This window comes from Sceloporus occidentalis, unplaced genomic scaffold (assembly GCF_023333645.1).
Source record: "Sceloporus occidentalis isolate IW3139 unplaced genomic scaffold, rSceOcc1.0.p SCAF_70, whole genome shotgun sequence".
Lineage (NCBI taxonomy): Eukaryota > Metazoa > Chordata > Lepidosauria > Squamata > Phrynosomatidae > Sceloporus > Sceloporus occidentalis.
In genome coordinates, this window is record NW_028317050.1 from 1652992 (window position 1) to 1673024 (window position 20033).

Sequence of the window (20033 nt, forward strand, 5' to 3'; positions counted from 1 at the left end):
AGCAGCGCCTCGGGGGAGGCCTGAAAGGAGGGGTCGTCAACAGCCCGTATCACCGCGACCACGGCCGTCCATAAGGGCTGCACCAGGGGGCAAGACCACCACAGATGCATGTAGGAGCCAACATCAGCTCCACACCTCCAACACAGGGGGGAGACCCGTGGAAGGAAGCGATGGAGATCCTCAGGCACCCTATACCACCTGGTAAGGAGTTTGTAAGCAGACTCTTGCAATCTACTGGAAGTGACCCCCTTAAGGGCGAGCAATATCATCCTATCCCAGTCTGCGGACTCGAACGAACGGCCCAGATCCCTCTCCCATAGGCTGAGAAAGTACGGTTTTCGGGGGTACGGTACGTCAAAAGGAGTTTATAGAGTGTGGAGAGAAGGTGCGAGTGCCTAGAGGGGTCCGCACAGAGCAGTTCAAATGGCGTCAGAGGTCTGGACAAGTCGGGGGCTGGAGAGAGGGAGGACAGGAAATGCTTGATTTGGTGGTAGAGAAATGTAGTCCCAAAGGGAACTGGAGTGGTAGGAAAAAAGTCCGAGAGAGGGCGAACCGAGTCCCCAGTAAAGAGGTGGGAGGCCCGAAGCACCCACTCCCGAGCCGGCAGGAGGGGCCGTATGTCTGCCTGGTTGAGGCCTGGGGGGAAATCAGGGTTAGACGAAATGGGGGACAGAGGGCCAGGGCAGGACGCGAGGGGGTACCTGGCGAGGGACCTCTGAAGGACACGTAGTGTCGGGGTGACGGTCGGGTGAGTAGGGACAGCGGGCCGGCTATGGCGGCGAGGCAGCCATGGTATGGCGGCAATATCCGAAGGGAAAAGGGAGTTTTCGAGATGCACCAATTGTTTGCGGGCGCTAGACGTCCACTCCACCACCCTCCGGAGATGGGAGGCGACCCAGTATCCCTCAACGTCCGGGAGGCCCAAGCCGGCCTGTTCTTTAGTGCCAATCAGGTATTGGAGGGCCAGCCTGGGAGAACGGTTGGACCAGACGTAGCCCATAAAGGTCCTGGTCCATTTCTTAAGGTGCGACTGCGTCAGATAAACGGGAAGGGTCTGGAGCAGATACAACAGGCGTGGGAGGATATTCATTTTAAGAACTCCGACTCTCCCAAACCAGGAGATGTGGCCAAAGGACCATTTCTTAAGGTCCTTGGCGACTGAGGATAGCAGGGGGGTGAAGTTCACCTCAACCAGCGTAGATAAGTCCTCCGGGATATGTACCCCCAGGTAGGTAAGGGAGGAGTCCGTCCATCGGAAAGGGTGGGCAGATCGTATCTGCGATTTAACAGAGGAAGCAACACGTACACCCAGAATTTCCGATTTTTGTAGATTGATTTTATAGTGTGATAGGTCGTGGAACTGGTGTAGCTCAGAGGTGAGGTGCGAAAGAGAAGACAGAGGGTTCGTGACAAATCCAGTTTTTATATAGTTTATATTAATTTAGGTATCAAGATTAAATATGTTTTATTAATATTAATATTGATTTAATTTTACTATACCGTTTAGTCCTATAATACATATATTTTCACCTTTCATTTTTTAGTATATTGATTATGCAGATAAGAATGTATTCAAATGATTAACATACTATGAGGTTTATTTGCTTTTTTTTTTCTATCACTTGTTCAAGGTAACATTACTCAAAATATTATTCTAGAACTTAGAATTCTCTATTTCCAAGGCTAGGCCTGATAATTACTTAGCAACACTTATGTCAGGCATTCCTTGTTCTGCTAAATATGAGGTTATTTATCAAAATAATAATGGTATCATCATGTATGTTAGAGTGTCCCAAAGTGGTCAAGTGTGACTACTTTATTAATATATATTGGTATTGGACAAGAAGAATAAGAGGAATAATCCGTTAATCAGATAACTCTTGGAATATCCCATGATGAGTGCTGGTAAATAATATCCCTCCACAACAAGAAGGGAACAAGGTTGGCCACAAAGCAGTTTATGATCAATAACCCGTAGTGATGGGAAGTTCGGATCATTAAAGTGAATCGAATCATTTGGACTCGTTCATTGAAATGATCCGATTCATGATTCAGAGTTACCGTTTCCCAGTCCCTCCCTGCAGTCACACTAACGATTGGCCCCGCCCCTTTCATTACAGTCAATGAACCCTCCTGCCTGCCTACTCTAGTGATGTCACTGAAGGCAGAGAATTGTTCAAAGATCCGACTCTTACAGGGATCCGGATCTTACAGGGATTCGAATCATTCAGAGAATATCACTGATACCATACTTTTATAAATAAATACATTAATAATCTTCACTGCCCCCAGGATTTAGATTCCCTTTAGTTTGCCCCCTTTACCTCTAACTGCACCTAACGTTAACTTTACTAAATTAATTAACCCTCCGTCATCAGCATTAAATTAACCCTAAACACCCCATTAACCATAACTGCCCCTAAATTAAGGCTTAACACCCCATCAACCATAACTGCCTCTAAATTAACCCTAAACACCCCATCAACCATAACTGCCCCTAAATTAACCCTAAACACCCCATTAACCATAACTGCCCCTAAAATTAACCCTAAACACCCCATTAAACATAACTGCTCCTAAATTAACCCTAAAGAGCCAATTAACCATAACGGCCCCTAAATTAACCCTAAAGACCCCATTAAACATAACTGCTCCTAAATTAACCCTAAAGAGCCCATTAACCATAACTGCCCCTAAATTAATCCTAAAGACCCCATTATCCGAATCATCCAGATCACTGAAAAGAATCGTATCAAATGAACGATTTGTTCATGATCCGGACATCACTAATAACCCGTAGTAGCGTATCAGAGTGATGTCGGAGCAATTCCCATATTTAATTGTACTTTTGTACTGTTCATATAACTATTTGCATTCATTTGACTGTCAATGCTGATGCTAACATTGATTATTTTCTGGTTTTTATCTACAGTATCTCACAAAAGTGAGTATACCCCTCACATTTTTGTAAATATTGTATTCATCTTTCCATGAAGAAATGACACACTGTTTCTAACTTTTAGTTGAAAAATCTTTTACTCATCTATTAAAGGTAATAAAAAAACCTGCTAAATAGATTCTACTATTTGTCCTGAGTTTAGAAATACCCAATGTTTTTATGTTTTTTTGCTTTTTTCTGCACGTTATGGAGCAATAAGTACAGGTAGCGTTTTGCTATTTCAAAGCCATTTTTTCCAAATCTGGTAATTCTTCCCTCCATGTGCCATTTCGGGTATCTTTGAAGCCGGCCAATGCAATTTACCCCATCAAATCATATATTTTTGAAAACTAGACAGCCCAGGGTATTCCAAATGCTGGTATTTTAACCCTTTCCAAGCACTTATTCTACCATCAGCCTTTGTCAAACTTTATGGTAGTAAGTTTTTTGCATTTGTTTTTTCACACACATTTTAATTTAGGTATGAATAAACAGGTTCTGGTATATGTCACTATCATAAAACACCCCAATATGTGTTTAGCAACATCTCCTGAGTACAGCGATACCTCACATGAATGATTTTGCCTGGCTGTTTGGGGGCAAAAGGGCCACATTTGGGGCATGCACATTTTTCAATGTTGAACTTTGGCATTTGGGGATCCACTGCTCATGCCCTATTTGGTACATCTTTGAGCCGGGCCATTTCAGTGTGCCCAATAAAGCTATATATTTTTGAAAACTAGACACCCCAGGGTATTTCAAATGCTAGTATTTTAACTCTTTCCATGCACCATATCTACCACCAGTCTTTGTCAAACTTTGTGGTAGTCATTTTTTTGCATTTGTTTTGTCACACACATTTTACTTCAGGTATGAATTAAAAAGTTCTCGTATATGTCACTATCACAAAACACCCCAATATGTGTTCAGTAACATCTCCTGAGTACAGCGATACCTCACATGAATGATTTTGCCTGGCTGTTTGGGGGCAAAAGGGCCACATTTGGGACATTCGCATTTTTCAATGTTGAACTTTGGCATTTGGGGATCCACTGCCCATGCCCTATTTGATACATCTTTGAGCCGGGCCATTTCAGTGTGCCCAACAAAACCATATATTTTTGAAAACTAGACACCCCAGGGTATTTTAAATGCTGGTATTTTAACTCTTTGCATGCACACATTTTACCACCAGCATTTTTTCTAAGTTTGCAGTAGTATTTTTGTGTGTGTATTTTTCCCACACACACCTACTTTATGTATGAATTTACAGCTCCTGGTATATGCCACTGTCACACGACACCCCAATATGTGTTCAGCAACATCTCCTGAGTACAGTGATACCCCACATGCATGGGTTTGTCATTTTTGGGGGGAACTAAAAGGCCACATTTGGTACGTGTGCATTTTTCTAATTGGAAATTAGATGTGTGGCCATCCTTCCCCCCGTGTTAATTGGGACCTTGTTGAACCCGGCCAATTCAATTTACCCCATCAAATCATACATTTTTTAAAAGTAGACACCCCATGGGCATTTAATATGCCAGTATTTTAACTCTTTCCATGCGAGAATTGTTTTAAGCTAATATGCTAATTTTAGGACTTGCTCACAAAAATATATTTTTTATATATATATATATATTTTTTTGCCTTTTTTTTAATTTTTTTTACTTTTTTTTCAACTTGAAGGTTCCCCTGATAGTGACATCAGTGGGAAATTATTTTTACATTGTACTGTTTTTTTACTATTTTTTTTCTAATTATTATTAATTTTATTTTATTTTTAATTTATTTTTTCTAATCACACTGTGATTAGAAAGCTGAGCTCCATTGACTTGCATGGTTGAATGCAGTACCTATATTCAACCTGCAAGTGGAGCCAGAGTTCTCTAGAGGGTCAGGAGACCATCTAGCGAACCTTTTCATCTTTATTATTTTTTTTCCCGGGCCGCCGCCATCTTGCTGATGGCGAAGATCACCGGCAGCTGCGGCTGTGACCGCTCTCCGGAGCGGTCACAGTCCATCAAGAGGTAAGTGTTTGGTGTCGCTGGATGCCTCCTGATCGAGGCATTCCAGCGACACCATTTTAAAACGGGCGTCCGCCCCGGGGAGGGGCCAGAGATGGCCCCTTTCTGCCGATAATGGCGTTGCTGAATGCCTCGAGGTCGAGGCATTACAGCAACGCCGTTTCGGTGCAGAAAGCGTAAATAGATCGCTTTCTGCACCCGTTTAATGACGTGCCGGTCCTGGCACGTCATTTGTTGTTATCGACTTGAATTTCCGTGACGTGCCCGGACCGGCAATTGTCATCAAGGGGTTAATGAACATGAATTGACAACTCCAAATAATGGAACTTGTGTTTTTATTTACAAACATTTGCTTTTCCTAAGGTAGACAATATTTCAAATAAAATGATATAAAGGGATACAATAAAAAAAATTATTGGAAAGTTAAATATTTCAATTTTCTTCCCAAAAAAATGTAAAATTGAAATCTTTCATATTCTCTTGATAAACACTATCAAAATATTCACTTTGGGCTACAGTAAAATGATTCTTCCAGTCTCCAGAGACTCCTGCAAACAGAAAAAGAAGCAAAGGGTTATTTATGCTAACACTATGCTAACACTAGCAAAACAATGCATAGATCAAATGACAGCTCTCCTGCTCTTGCCTGAAACACACAAAATTTAGCAAAAACACACCACGGAATAATTAAAGGTGTTATAAAAAAACATTTAATTAGTGATAAAAGTGTGCATTGCATCCACCGCTGACTTTAAGTAACCACTTGGGTTCCTGAGGGATTTAAAAGTGGACATAGGGCAGTAAAAAGAAATATGTATGTATATATATATATATTTTTTTTTACAGAAAGCGTGTGTAAAGAAACCTCTGTTGAGGCAGACAGGCCAACACCGGGGCATACCCTGACACGACCAGAGCCGGCCTTAGGCGTTGTGGCGCCCTGTGCGGACTACTCCTCTGGCGCCCCCCCTCACTACCCCCCTCTCTGCCCCTTCAAACTACCCGCCCTCTCTGCCCCTTCAAACTACCCCCCCATGCCCCTTCAAACTACCGCCCCTCAAACTACCCCTTCAAACTACCCCTCCCCTCTGCCCCTTCAAACTACACCCCCCCTGTCCCTTCAAACTACACCCCCCCCTGTCCCTTCAAACTACACCCCCCCTCTGCCCCTTCAAACTACACCCCCCTCCCTCTGCCCCTTCAAACTACACCCCCCTCCCTCTGCCCCTTCAAACTACACCCCCCCTCTGCCCCTTCAAACTACACCCCCCCCTGCCCCTTCAAACTACACCCCCCCTCTGCCCCTTCAAACTACACCCCCCTCTGCCCCTTCAAACTACACCCCCCCCTCTGCCCCTTCAAACTACACCCCCCCCTCTGCCCCTTCAAACTACACCCCCCCCACTTACCTTGTTGCCGGAGTCCTGCGGTGAGAGCGGGAGGCATCCGTCTTCTCGCTCTGCCGCGGTGCCGGCATTTCATGTTGAGAGCCGGAATAGTCCGGCGCTCAACATGAGATGCCGGCACAGCGACGGAGTCACGGAGAGTAAGGGGCGCCGAGCGGTTGCCGAGAACTTCACGAGCAACCGCTCGGCGCCCCTGACCGGGACATAGATTTAAGCATCGTTTTTTTTTTAAAACTTTATTTAACATGAATGATGTTAAATAAAGTTTAAAAAAAAAACACACAAAAAAAAAAACCGATGCTTTAATCTAAGTCCCGGTCAAGCGCCCCTGCAACCATGGCGCCCTGTGCGGTCGCACAGGTCGCACACCCCTAAGGCCGGCCCTGGACCCGACAATCTGCGGGACCCAGAGATCTGAAGTAATTGCCTGGCAGGCTAGAAGGAAAGAGAGCAGTCTCCCTCCCACAGGGCATTTTGCATCATTATGTGGAAAGTTTAGACCTCTCAGTCTTGGGGTTCGGACTGAATCTTTTGCTGGACCAGAATTAAGGCACATTAAGTCTGTCTCTTTCATGAAGGGATTGTTACAAAAAAACTTCTTCTACTAGGAAGCCAACACCTGCCTACAATAGTCTGTTCAATAGCTGCTTCCCTGTAAAGAGAATGCTGGACAGGTTGCTCTTAGAATCTGTGTCCACCGATCAGCCCTTTAGCCACAGCCCCCTCCTAGCCACCACCGATAAGGCTATAGCTCTGGCAGACACAGATACTGATTCAATGGCTGCATCACAAATAGAATCAACTGCAGCACGGATATTAGCTACATTTCTAGTCACCTCCTCCAGCTGGAATTTAGAACCTAAACCAGACCTTGACAGCATGAATCACAGAGGCTGCCGTTATGGACAGTCTAAAGATAGCATCTTTACAGTCTATGGGATCAGAGCCATACATCCTCAAGAAGGAGAGCTGTCCTTCTAATAGCTTTGGCCACAGCTAGGTCAACCTCGCTTGCCTCTGGAAAGGTCTTACACGAGGCATAGGCAGCTTGTTTGGATTTAATTGAGGCCTTCCTGGGCTTATCTTCCCCAACTCAGGCTCCGATGGCTTATCAACAGCGCATGCTGAATGAGACAAGTAACAAGAATAAGACTAAGCAAAATCACTATGTCCAATCCCAAAAACAAGAAAGTCCTATTTGGATGACTAGTGCTAGAATCAGACTGTGGCAGGAAGAAAATCAACATCAGCAGGTACAGAAGAACTAAAGTTGTCCAGCAGCTCGTTAACAAGGAATCTCAGCCTCCTAAAGTTCAATGTTGTCCCTTTATTTCCTGCGCCATCCGTAAAGTTGCATCACACCAAGGTGATGTCCGCACAAATATACGGCCCCATAAAAAAGAGAAGAGTGTGCAAGGCCACAACGTAAAGGCCGTCTCCTACCAGACCGCCGAAGAGCTCCAGCCTCAGAGGACCGAAAATACCTGATGGCCCAGCGAGAGACGACCCAGATGCACTGTACAACAACCCCTCCTATGGGCTCTGTAGCATGTCAGTCCTCAAAAGGACCTAGAGAGAGCGTCCCAGAACCCGTCTCAAGGATTTATATTTTAATTCTGAAGCTGTTCATGCCAAACTGGCTCAGGTGGCAGCTCTACTTTTGAATACTCACCTTGGTCATGTGAAGTGAAACATGAAGGGAAATCTAGGATAGCCTGAACTAAGCTAGAAAGGCAGGGCTCTTTTCACTGTTATATGTATTAAATATATTAACATTTATATTTTGAAGCTGTGTTACATATCTCACAATTTTATCATAGTGTTATAAGATCATAAATACCTTTACGAAGAAAACATCCTTTCGAATGGTCAATTATATCATCAGGCATCATAGTCCAGTTGGACATCTTGTTCTCCTTCATAGATTTGAATGTCGAATGTTTCACAACTAGGTCAATAGCTTCATCATCTAATTCTTGTCCTAAAAACTTAGATATTTTCACCACACAACCTCGGAGGTCCTGATGATAAAGCAAATATTTTTTGTTATGTTTTAGACTATTTCTGTAATTTTCAAATATAGTTCTACGGTAGTTTTGTATCCAGTTTGGATGTTGCCAGTGGCAAAAGGCGAAACACATGTTAAGTCAGTCAGTGGGAATTGGCAGTTTTTGTCCACTTCAGCACTCATTGCTGCTTTAATAAGAACTTGTCATTATTCATATCTAGTAAACTATAGGTATGCATGATCTAAAGATGAAAATGTTCAGCAGGTATTTAAAAAGCAGACCTTAAATAAAATATATGACTGGCATTGTAAATGGAAACTTTAGTTACATATGAAGGGAGACAACAAAAAAGACAGACGTATAAGGTGTTGACTTACTAAAGTAAGTGAGTGGGTTATCCTTGGACTTGAACAAACTAGATATTACTAGTTTATGATAACATTACCCAAAATGCTCAGTCTGAAGGAAAGTAAATTCTGTTTTTGTGGTAACCTTATTTTTCAGATTTTACACATGCACATTTCAACAGGACTAGAAATAGCGTTAGAATGTTTGGGTCATTTTTGTTTAATCAAACACCTGTTTTTTTCATACCTGAAGAAGTTCCTCATATGTGATAAAGAAGAAGCGATCATCATCTTTCATTTGCAACCATTCTTTAACATGATCGAACCAAGAGCCATATACACCTGTCAGGAGAGTAAAAACCAAGCCAAACTGAATGACTGTAGCTCTGTTTTACTATACTGCACACTGACCCAAGTTTTACAATATGAATCTACCATTGCATACCCTCCAAGTATCACTCGTTAGGGATAGCCCCTCCTTTGGCTATATATCTACCCCTGCTCCTCTTCCGTATCCTAATGTCCTTATTTTTTATTATGTCAAAATGTTTGGTGGATACGAGCTGGTGTTCTACAGCTCTAAAACTCAACAATAATATCTTTAGAAACAGAAAATGTGTTTATAAATGAAATTGTGTAGGTAAACTGTCTACTTACTCCCTACTACTACTACTACTTAGATTGTAAGCTCTAAGGAGTTCTTACCTAATATATTTATATGTATTGTACCTCAATCTAAATGTCTATTACTGCTGTACTTTCTATATCACTGAACCTTGTTGAACCTACCGTTCAATAGGCAGTAAAATGGAAAGTGTCTTTTTTAATAGAACATCAGACAAAATAAATCCAATACTCATAATGATCTTGGTTTATGCAAGGCAAAATTACTTTACAGCGTATCCTACTGTCACATGAGTTTTAGAGAATTAGACGTAGGAGAATGCAACCCAAAATCACTTTGGGCTGGTATAACAATTTAGATACTTTTCTATTTCTAGACAGTTAACAATATAACCAGTGATTTAAACTTACAGTGTTTAAACTAGTTAATGTTCCTGTGTGTGGTTTCAAAGAAGGGGAAATGTTAGAACAAAAGTGTCATAGTCTAAAACTATAGATTGTAAGGAAGTTTTACTTTTTTGGGTGGTAGATATATGGAACAGCCTCCCATCAGAAGTGGTAGATGCTAATACAGAAAGAAAATGTAAACATGTATGGTACAGGCATAAAGCTATCCTGAATCTATGACAAGCTCAAGGACCTGAGTCTTACATCGGGAAAAATGGGTGGACTAGATGGACCGAATGGTTCCTATCTACCATCCAATTCTGTGTTTTTCTTTAACCCAGTAAATTTGTAAAGGACAATATATATATAACTGACCATTTCCGTGCAAAAAGTCTTCTAAACACTTCTGGAAGCTTTCAGGGTCTTTAAAGGCACGAAGTATCTTGGCAAAATGATAATTAGACACAAACATATCCTTAGGGTTCCTCATTGTGTAGATGACCTGAATAAATGTAAAACCCGTGTTAGAATATTATATTGAATAAAAGATTAATATATTCTGGACAAAATGGAGACATACATAAACAGCTGATGTGTGGAATACCATTTGCACTTCTCCTGCACCCTAGTCTATTTGTCAAAAATATACACTATATGGACAAAGTATTGGGACACTTGACCATTACACCAACAGGTACTTTTATGACATTGCATGACCTTAGTATCGTCAACTTCGGCCCCATTCCCCAAATAAGACACATAGACAATGTATGTAATTAAAATTGCTTTATTGTTCGATTTTGGATAAATTTGGCCACGGTCAAAATCCCGGTATTATCCCCAACCGTGACACTCATTATCATATTTCTTAAACGTTATAAACCACAAATTCTTGGCTACAAGCCAACCATATAACACCGTATATCTATAGGGCTGGTAAGGGCGTAACAAACCACGTCACCTGTAGAGGCTGCCGGCGTCCAAAGCCCAGCAACCACACGTCACCCAACGTATCACCTGAGCAAGGCGCCCAGGGAGTGTTCTGCACTTCCGCCCTGAGGCATGTGCACCACGAGTACAACCATACCTTAGATAGTTGTCTCAAGCACCGAACCAGCCAACCACATATTAACAATGACCAAAATGTAAACACCAACCGCCACACAAGACGATATAACAAAAGAAAAAGAGGGAAGGGAGGGTGGGAATTTCGCCTACTTAAAAACCTACAAGCTCATCTGTGAGCAGGTTCCCAAATTTATTTAGTTGATGACACCCAGTGCCCTCCCCTTCTTCCTGTTCCTGAACATTCAGAGTGTGGGGGCAAAAGTTCACACAGGGGCCAAGCAGTCACAGAGGATGTATGTATCTAACCAATATTTTAACCCCTTGTTAGGTCATGGGGTGCTCCTCGTTCCTTCCCCGGTCATGGTGCCCCTACACCTATTTCTTGCTCCGGGGCTGGTCTTGACCTTAGTATCGTCAACTTCGGCCCCATTCCCCAAATAAGACACATAGACAATGTATGTAATTAAAATTGCTTTATTGTTCGATTTTGGATAAATTTGGCCACGGTCAAAATCCCGGTATTATCCCCAACCGTGACACTCATTATCATATTTCTTAAACGTTATAAACCACAAATTCTTGGCTACAAGCCAACCATATAACACCGTATATCTATAGGGCTGGTAAGGGCGTAACAAACCACGTCACCTGTAGAGGCTGCCGGCGTCCAAAGCCCAGCAACCACACGTCACCCAACGTATCACCTGAGCAAGGCGCCCAGGGAGTGTTCTGCACTTCCGCCCTGAGGCATGTGCACCACGAGTACAACCATACCTTAGATAGTTGTCTCAAGCACCGAACCAGCCAACCACATATTAACAATGACCAAAATGTAAACACCAACCGCCACAGCCTGTAACGTGCGACCCCTTGCACCGTTACTGGCCCCCCAAAACCTCCAAGGCCCGCTCTATCCCTGACTGAATAGCCAGATTCCATAAATCTAAACCCACCTCCGATAAGTGGACGCCATCACAACGAAAGAGACCCGACAAATCGCCCTCCAAATCAACATGCCTCACCACGAGACCCCCTTAAAAAACAACAAAACGTGAGATAGTCTTATTAACTTGCCGCCTGGCCCTCTCGATTCCCTCCCGGGAATTGGCACCCCTCCAAACCTTCCTCGTGACAATGTGAGACCACACAAAAATCGTACGCGGGTAGGCGGCCCAAAATTGCCGAAGATCGGCCTTAATATTACACACCAATTCACGCAGCGGCACATAACACAGATCATTTCCCCCAACATGCAAAACTACGATATGGGGCACACCATGCACTTGAACGTGCCGAGACAATTCCCGGGAAACCCTATCCCAGCGCATACCTCTGAATTTGAGCCATCTGATAGCAACCGTGTCTCTATCGAAACCCAGCTGCCGCCCAGAAGGCCGAACCGACGCCCGTCTGGCCGCCCAATACACTTACGAGTGCCCCAAAATCCACACTTCCCGGCGGACGGAGTCTGTAAAAGAGAAAAACAAACAACATAGCACAGCACAAACAAACCGCCGCAAAACCGACAGAAACAATTATAAAAGCGAATGTAGGACCTAAACCTAGTGGATTCCCACCGGCCTATTCTCTTAATTAAGTCCCTACTCAACCCCCACCTCGAAGCCTCGGTGGCCGCACCTACGCGAAAGGAGTGCGTGCCAAATTCAGCCTCAGCCAGACCCAACGTACGCAAAACATGCGTAAAAACCGAATGAAATTGGAAACGGGACAGCGCGGAACCGTCCGCATGTACCAAAAAAGAAGACGGGCCATCCGGCCTCACAGCCCCATAGGCACGCAAACCGGCAACCGGACAAACCGGGCTGCCTGGACACTCCACGAGCTCCACATACAGCCCCTTACCACCCTGATCAGTCTTGGAACGCCTAATCAGAATACTAACCGTATTGCCACGGCAAACCACATCCGCAGCCTGAATCCCACCCTGAACGGACTTTGAGGGGCTCACTAATTCCCCAATCCGAAATGCACCGAAAAAGGCCAATGAAAATGCACAACGAAAGAGCAAAACTTCAAACGACGATGAACAAACACCTTGCAGCTTGCCCACGAGACCCACCAAAATCCCATACGACACGGGACGCCTGGAATCCGCCACCTTGGGGCCCTTTTTAAACCCTTTAACCGCCAGTCGCACCAAAAAAACTTTAGTCACATCAGGAACACCTTTCTCCTTAAAGACAAAAGCCAGGGCCGCCATACGGCGATCCAAACCTGACACGGATACTTTTTTGCTAAACAAGTACCCAATAAACCACGATAATACCTCAGCCCTGTCCACCTCCCCGTCAGCTTCCTTTGCGATCCGCTCAAAGCACTCCCACTCCTGCCATGTTCTGTCATAAAAGGCCCGCGTGGAAGGAACCAGCGACCGCGATCGAAGCTGGTCAGCCATCACTCTGCCAGCGTCCACATCCAATCTGGAAACCGACAGCCTTCGCGGGCAGCCTGAGGCGCCAGCCGGAAAAACCTGTCCCACTGTGAACGAGACAAGGAATCAGCTACACCGTTATCAACCCCCGGCACGTGAATAGCCCGAAAACATATATTCAGCTGAAGGCAACGTAACACTAACCAACGCAATAGCTTCAAAACCGGCAAAGAAGAAGAGGAGATATTATTCACAGCATGAACAACGGATAAATTATCGCACCAAAACCTAACATGTTTGTTGGCCAAGTGGTCCCCCCACAGCTCCAAGGACACCAAGATCGGAAAGAGTTCTAAAAACGTCAGGTTCCTAGTCAAACCTCTAGATTCCCAACCCGTAGGCCAATGCCGAGCACACCAAGAACCCTTAAAATAAGCGCCAAAACCCAAGGAACCCAAGGCATCGGTCCACAGTTCCAATTCCGAACTGGAAACCGGAGGCGCAAGCCACAATGAACAACCATTATATTCGCAAAGAAAAGTATCCCAAACTTCCAGATCCTCCTTCAAAGCCACGGTAAGCCTAATAAAATGATGGGGGGCCTTAACCCCGGCTGTAGCCAAGGACAGCCGTCGTAAGAAAACCCTCCCCATGGGCATGATCCGGCACGCGAAATTAAGTTTGCCAATCAATGACTGTAATTGCTTCAAGGTAACCTTAGAAACCTGCAGAAAACTTGCAACCATGAAACGCATATCATGCACCTTATCCAACGGCAACCGACAAACCATCTCCTCTGAATCCAACTCGATACCCAGAAAACTCAAACATGTACAAGGGGACACCGTCTTGTCCGGTGCCAAAGGTATTCCGAAATCCCGAGAAACCTGAATCACCGTAGCCAATAAAACACTACAATGAGACGCAGAAGGAGGGCCAATACATAGAAAATCGTCGAGATAATGAATGACGGACGGTAAACCCGACACCTCCCGCACAACCCATTCGACAAATGAACTAAAAACCTCGAAATATTTACAAGAGATCGAGCAACCCATCGGGAGGCATTTATCCACAAAATATTGCCCGTCCCATTTGCACCCCAGCAAATGGAAACACTCCGGATGTACCGGCAACAACCGGAAAGCCGCCTCCACATCAGTCTTGGCCATCAATGCCCCTCGTCCAAAAGAACGCACCCACTCTACAGCCCGGTCAAAGGAAGTATACGACACCGTACTCAAATCTGGGTCAATTCCATCATTGACCGATTGCCCTTTCGGGTAAGACAGATGGTGGATGAGCCGGAATTTACCCGGCTCCTTCTTGGGAACAACCCCCAAAGGGGATAAACGTAAATTAGGCAAAGGACAAGACAGGAAAGGGCCTTCCATCCTCCCCAAAGCCACTTCCTTACTCAATTTATCGGACACAACATTAGGAAAGGACAAGGCGGAGCGTAAATTCCGAACAACAGTAGTAACTGCGCATTCCTTAAAAGGAATCCGAAAACCGTCCCTGAACCCACAAAGTAACAAAGCAGCCGCCTCTTGATCAGGATAGTTAGTCAGCCACGGTACCATCCTCTCTACCAGTACCGGAGTCACCCCCTTTTGCTCCAGCCGCCCCTTTAACCTTCTTTTGCTTCTTAAAGCACTTGGAGAAGGGGTGGGACCCATTGCATCCCGAGCACTCGTGCTTGAATCTGCACAAGGACCCCCATTTACACAACCCCTCATTATATTTCCAGCAATAGCCCTTTTGCATGCCGGCCGATGAGCCAGAACTGGAATTGTCACTGGCCGCTGCTGGAAAGGGCTGGGATTGACTGCGGCCAGGTGTCATAACCCTAAGCCACAAAGAAATATCCTTATGATCCCATCGCAAACCCTTCTGAAAAGCCATCCTTTGTCGAAATTGCTCATCATAGCGGAGCCACGACTGACCCCCATAAACCCGGTAAGCTTCCCCAATACTATCCATGTAACCAAATAGACCGCTACAGTGCTCAGGATTCTTCTGCCCGATTACACTGGCTAAAATGGCAAAAGCCTGAAGCCAATTTGAAAAGGTTCTTGGAATTAAACGATAACGCCTTTTTTCCTCCTCCTCCTTCTTAACCTCTTCACCTTTCTTCACCCTGTCCAAATTAAATTTACCCAAAGGAAGCAAAGAAAAAATCTCGACGTACTCCCCTTTCCAAATCTTTTCCCGGACCTCGTCTTTCAGATGGGCACCCAAGGGCGCCTCAAAGCACACATAAACCTCACCCCTGGCTGCATCCGCCAAACGAACGGCAGCCTGATCACCCTGTTTGTCCCCCACAACAGGACCCGAACCGCTCGATCCAGAACGAGCAGGCACTGCAGGCGCCACAGGTCCGGTAGGACCTTGCAATGGACTAGCTACCGGAGATCCTACCCCCGCCAATGTCGCCACAGGGGGCACTGACACCGCCTGACTGCCCGCAACGCCATGAGACCCCCAAGCCTGCGCCGGGGTTCCAGCACCCTGCAAACCACAACGTACTAATAAATCTCTAAAACCATCAACAAATTGAGACAAAGCAGGTAAAACGGCACTGTGTGGATTCAAATTAGCACCCTGAGCTAACAACTGCTGCCCAGAAGGGATAGCACCCTGCTGCATAGGTAAAACATGTCCAGCTGCGGTATCCACAGCCGCCGAAGACACATGAGGCGCAGAAAAAACACTTAAAGCTCCAGGCAAACCTGCACTAGCAACCACTGAACCCCTAAGATCCTGTGACCCCACTTGACCCCGTGACCCAGCATAACCTAAAAAACTACTGGGGATATTAGCAGCATGGGAAGAAAAATTAGGAAAAGAATGATCAGCAGTATGCTCACCCCTCGCCAGGACAGCTGCAGGGGAAGATGTAGAGGGCATAGCCTCCCGAGTTGGCAAAGTACCAGGCACCGGCGTGAACAGCTCAGGCGTACCGGGGTCCTCGACTGTGCTGGCAGGAACGAGGTCATCCAGACGTCCATCAACAGCCCTGCTCCCGCGAGAACCGCCCACTCTGCCGCGACGACGCGAATCCTGCCCACCGCTGGAACCACCTTCAGGCACCTGCTGCCTCCGGGCGAGAGCCCCGGAGCGTGAGGAATGAGAAGCATCGTCAGGACGTACCCCATCAGCTGAGCCAGACGACGCAGCCGGATCCTGCCGCACCGGAACATCCGAAACGCCCGCCATCTCGTCTTCGGAAGCGCTGCTAGGAGAACCGCAGGTAGGTGGAATGTCAGGGCTTGACCGTCTCGGTAATCGCGGCTCCCTGGAACGTCCGGTCCTCGCTGATGCCCTGCTCCGTTTAGCGGACGAACGGCCAGCACGCCTGGCCTCAACCGAAGCGGGTCGTGAGCGCCCAGACGCCTCGGGACTAAGGCGCGACGGGGGGCGAGTCACCCGGGTCCTCGTGGAGCGTAGGGCCCTAGCCGGTTCGGGTGACACCGGCACATCAGGTTGTTGAGACTCGGACAACAGCTCAGCCACTCGATCACGCAGCAAACCCGTCCCTTCGGATGTAAGCCTGGAACGAAGCTCCCGCAACAATTCTTCCATGATCACAGCAGAAATATTTACGTGGACCAACAAGAATTTCGCCTACTTAAAAACCTACAAGCTCATCTGTGAGCAGGTTCCCAAATTTATTTAGTTGATGACACCCAGTGCCCTCCCCTTCTTCCTGTTCCTGAACATTCAGAGTGTGGGGGCAAAAGTTCACACAGGGGCCAAGCAGTCACAGAGGATGTATGTATCTAACCAATATTTTAACCCCTTGTTAGGTCATGGGGTGCTCCTCGTTCCTTCCCCGGTCATGGTGCCCCTACACCTATTTCTTGCTCCGGGGCTGGTCTTTCTAAATATATAGAAATAATCATAAAGTTGGTCCGTCACAGCTTCCACTCTTCTGGGAAGGCTTTCCGCATTCATCCAGTAGATGTTAGACGAGAAGGCCTGGATCGCAATCGCCGCTCCAGTTCATCCCAAAGGTGTTCGATGGGGTTGAGGTCAGGGCTCTGTGCGGCTGGTCAAGTTCTTCCACACCAAACTCATCCAACCATGTCTTTATGGGCCTTGCTTTCTGCACTGGGGCACAGTCATGCTGGAATAGAAAAGGGCCTTCCCCCAAACTGTTCCCGCAAAGTTGGAAGCATTGCATTGTCCAAAATGTCTTGATATGCTGAAGGAGACCTACCGAGACATTTTAGAAAATGCCCTGCCTTCCGTGTTTGAGAAAGCATTGTCACTACTGTAATATGATGTATACAGTACTATTATTGCACATATCTATGTAACTTTAATATCCAGTGAACTTTGAGAACAATGCCTATATTGTGAGTGCAAGGTATGAAACTCCATGATATGGGGTGAGGTACTTGGAAGACCATGTGGGCCAGCTCAATTTTTGGGGAGAACTTCTATATAGAGTCCAGGCTAGGTTTTTGTAGTTTTCCTGGCTCCTGGGAATGATGGAATTAGGCTTACCTGTGACTATTTACTAGGGAACTATTTCTAGGGAGACTGTGCTTCAGCCCTTAGCATGTATATGAATGCTGAAGGGAAAGCTGACATTTAGTTTTAATAAGGTGTTTTGAAGAACCTTTGTCATATGTTACATGCTGGAAGTTACAGCTTGTGCAGCTGGAAAACTCATCTACATTACTGTGTTGCCCTGAATGACTGTGCAGTGCCAGATATCCCAGATAAACATCAGCTGGGACAGGTTTGTCACAATACTTTTAGGATGAATTAAGACCACAGAAAACAATAACGTTTTGCATGAAGACATAGGCATGTATATGACCATGTCACTATATGACCAAAAGTATGTGGACACCTGTCCATCATACCAGTGTGAGCTTGTTGGACATCCCAATTAAAAACCATGGGCGTCAATATAGAGTTGGTCTCTCAACCAGTCTGCATTCCTATGCATCTCAAAAGTGTTCAGTGGGGTTAAGGATGGGGCTTTGTGTGGACCACTTGAGTTCTTTCACACCAAACTTGTAAAGCCATATATTTATGGACCTTGCTTTGTGCAAAGATGCACAGCCATTCTGGAGCAGGAAAGGCCATTCCCCAAATTAAGTTAGAAACATATGAATGTCACTAAAATGTCTTTATATGCCCAAACCCTGAAAAGCATCCCCAGACCATTATCACTCCAACACCATACTCCTGTGGACACTAGGCATTCCAGGCTGTAGTTGTCAGCCAAACCCATCATCATTCCTCAGACTTCTAGATAGTGATTGATCACTCTAAAGAACACATTTCCACTATTCAAGTGTCCAGCGGTGGTGTGCTTTAGACGACTCTAGCCGACGTGTATGCAGCTGCTCGGCCATGGACACCTATTTCATGAAGCTCCCAACGCACAGGGCTTGTGCTGATGTTGCTTTCAGAGGCATAGTGAGTGATGATACAGAGGACAGGTGATTTTTACGTGCTACGGGCATTCTTGCCTTTGCGACTCCTTTCTGTGAATGTCGTTGATATACTGATTCACTTCCGCTGTACAACAATAGCACATGCAGTGGACCAGGGCACATTTGGCAGGGCAGAAATATTACAAACTGACTTATGGCAATAGTAGCATCCTATGACAATGTCACATTTAAAGTCACTGAGCTCTTCAGTATGACCTATTCTACTGCCAGTGCTTGTCTATGGAGACAGTTGCCTATGTGCTTGATTTTATACACTTGTTAGCAATGAATGTGGCTGAAACACCTAAAATAATTAATTAGGAGGGGTGTCCACATACTATGGTCATATAATGTATTTATGTATGTATGGATCCCCCAAAACAGAGGTTTACCAAATTACCCATTAGCATTAAAGACAAAAATGTTCAATGCTGCTTGTATAGCATCAAAAACATTAACTTTCTGTTCTTGGGGGGATGAATGAGGGAACATATAAAAATAAAGTAAACGCATACAGTAACTTGAGTATAAACTCAACTCTTCTCCCTTGCTGATCTGTTTATTTTCATTTAGTGCTTTTCTGAATACTTACTTTTGCTTTTGAATTGAAGAAGGATTTTGCAAACATATGAAAAGGTAGATGTGAGGAGATTACCCTAGGACGCGTTAAGGCATCAATTTGTTCTTTGCTGTTTACTGTTTCATACCATGGTGATCTCATATAAACTGGCACTTGGTTACTCAAAGAAATGTCTCCTTTGTACTTGATCAAATTCAAAATCTCTATCATCCAGTTAGTACCTGTAGGAGAGAGAAAGTCATTTAAGGCATTAGTTACAGGTCTGAATCATCTATCGATTAGAGGCAGGGGTTGCTGGTGAGCTGAAGTTTACTGATTTTATGCACTATAAAAGTTTGTCCCTGGTCCCTACTTCAAATTTGACCCTACAGAAAAAGTAAAAGATTTTGTGCATTTTGTGCATTGTTGAAGGCTAAGGATATGAAAAAGTTCTTCTAGTGAATAAGATTCCCACCGAAGCCAGTTAGGACAATTTAACCTTATCCATGCTACACTGTATTACCTATAGATATGTAAGAGTATTACCTGATTTTGGATAGGTTACATTAAAAATATCATCATCAAATACTGTGAATCCATTTTCAGCATAGTCGAGAGATTCTTCAGAGTGTATACCTTTTGCGAATTGTATTCCTTTATATGTAAATAGATCTGATGCCATTATCTAGAGGGAAATTTAAGACATCAATATAAATAGTGATATACAGACTATGCATTGACTTTATTAGAACCTTTTGTGTTTACTACCAAAAAAATATCCAAGATTAGAAAAAAACTAAGAAAGAAATTACCTAAACTT

General features: G+C 44.8%; 1 protein-coding gene across 1 annotated transcript; it reads right to left on the reverse strand.

Moving 5' to 3' along the window:
* Nucleotides 1-5397: 5397 nt before the first annotated feature.
* LOC149286327 (sulfotransferase 2B1-like) lies at nucleotides 5398-19895 on the reverse strand. The gene is made up of 7 exons (XM_089494233.1): nucleotides 19760-19895; nucleotides 19247-19455; nucleotides 10114-10240; nucleotides 8975-9069; nucleotides 8212-8392; nucleotides 6375-6389; nucleotides 5398-5513 (listed from the first exon to the last, which is right to left on the reverse strand). Exons 1-7 carry the CDS (start codon nucleotides 19893-19895, stop codon nucleotides 5398-5400), a joined length of 879 nt encoding a protein of 292 aa, XP_089350359.1.
* Between the last annotated feature and the right edge of the window lie 138 nt (nucleotides 19896-20033).

Coding starts and splice junctions, on each gene's coding strand:
- LOC149286327 (XM_089494233.1), bottom strand. CDS start 19,895: ATGGCATCAGATCTATTTACATATAAAGGAATACAATTCGCAAAAGGT. Junction 9,070..10,113: donor AGACTTTTTGCACGGAAATG/GTCAGTTATATA, acceptor CTCTCCTGACAG/GTGTATATGGCTCTTGGTTC. Junction 8,393..8,974: donor CATATGAGGAACTTCTTCAG/GTATGAAAAAAA, acceptor CTTTATCATCAG/GACCTCCGAGGTTGTGTGGT.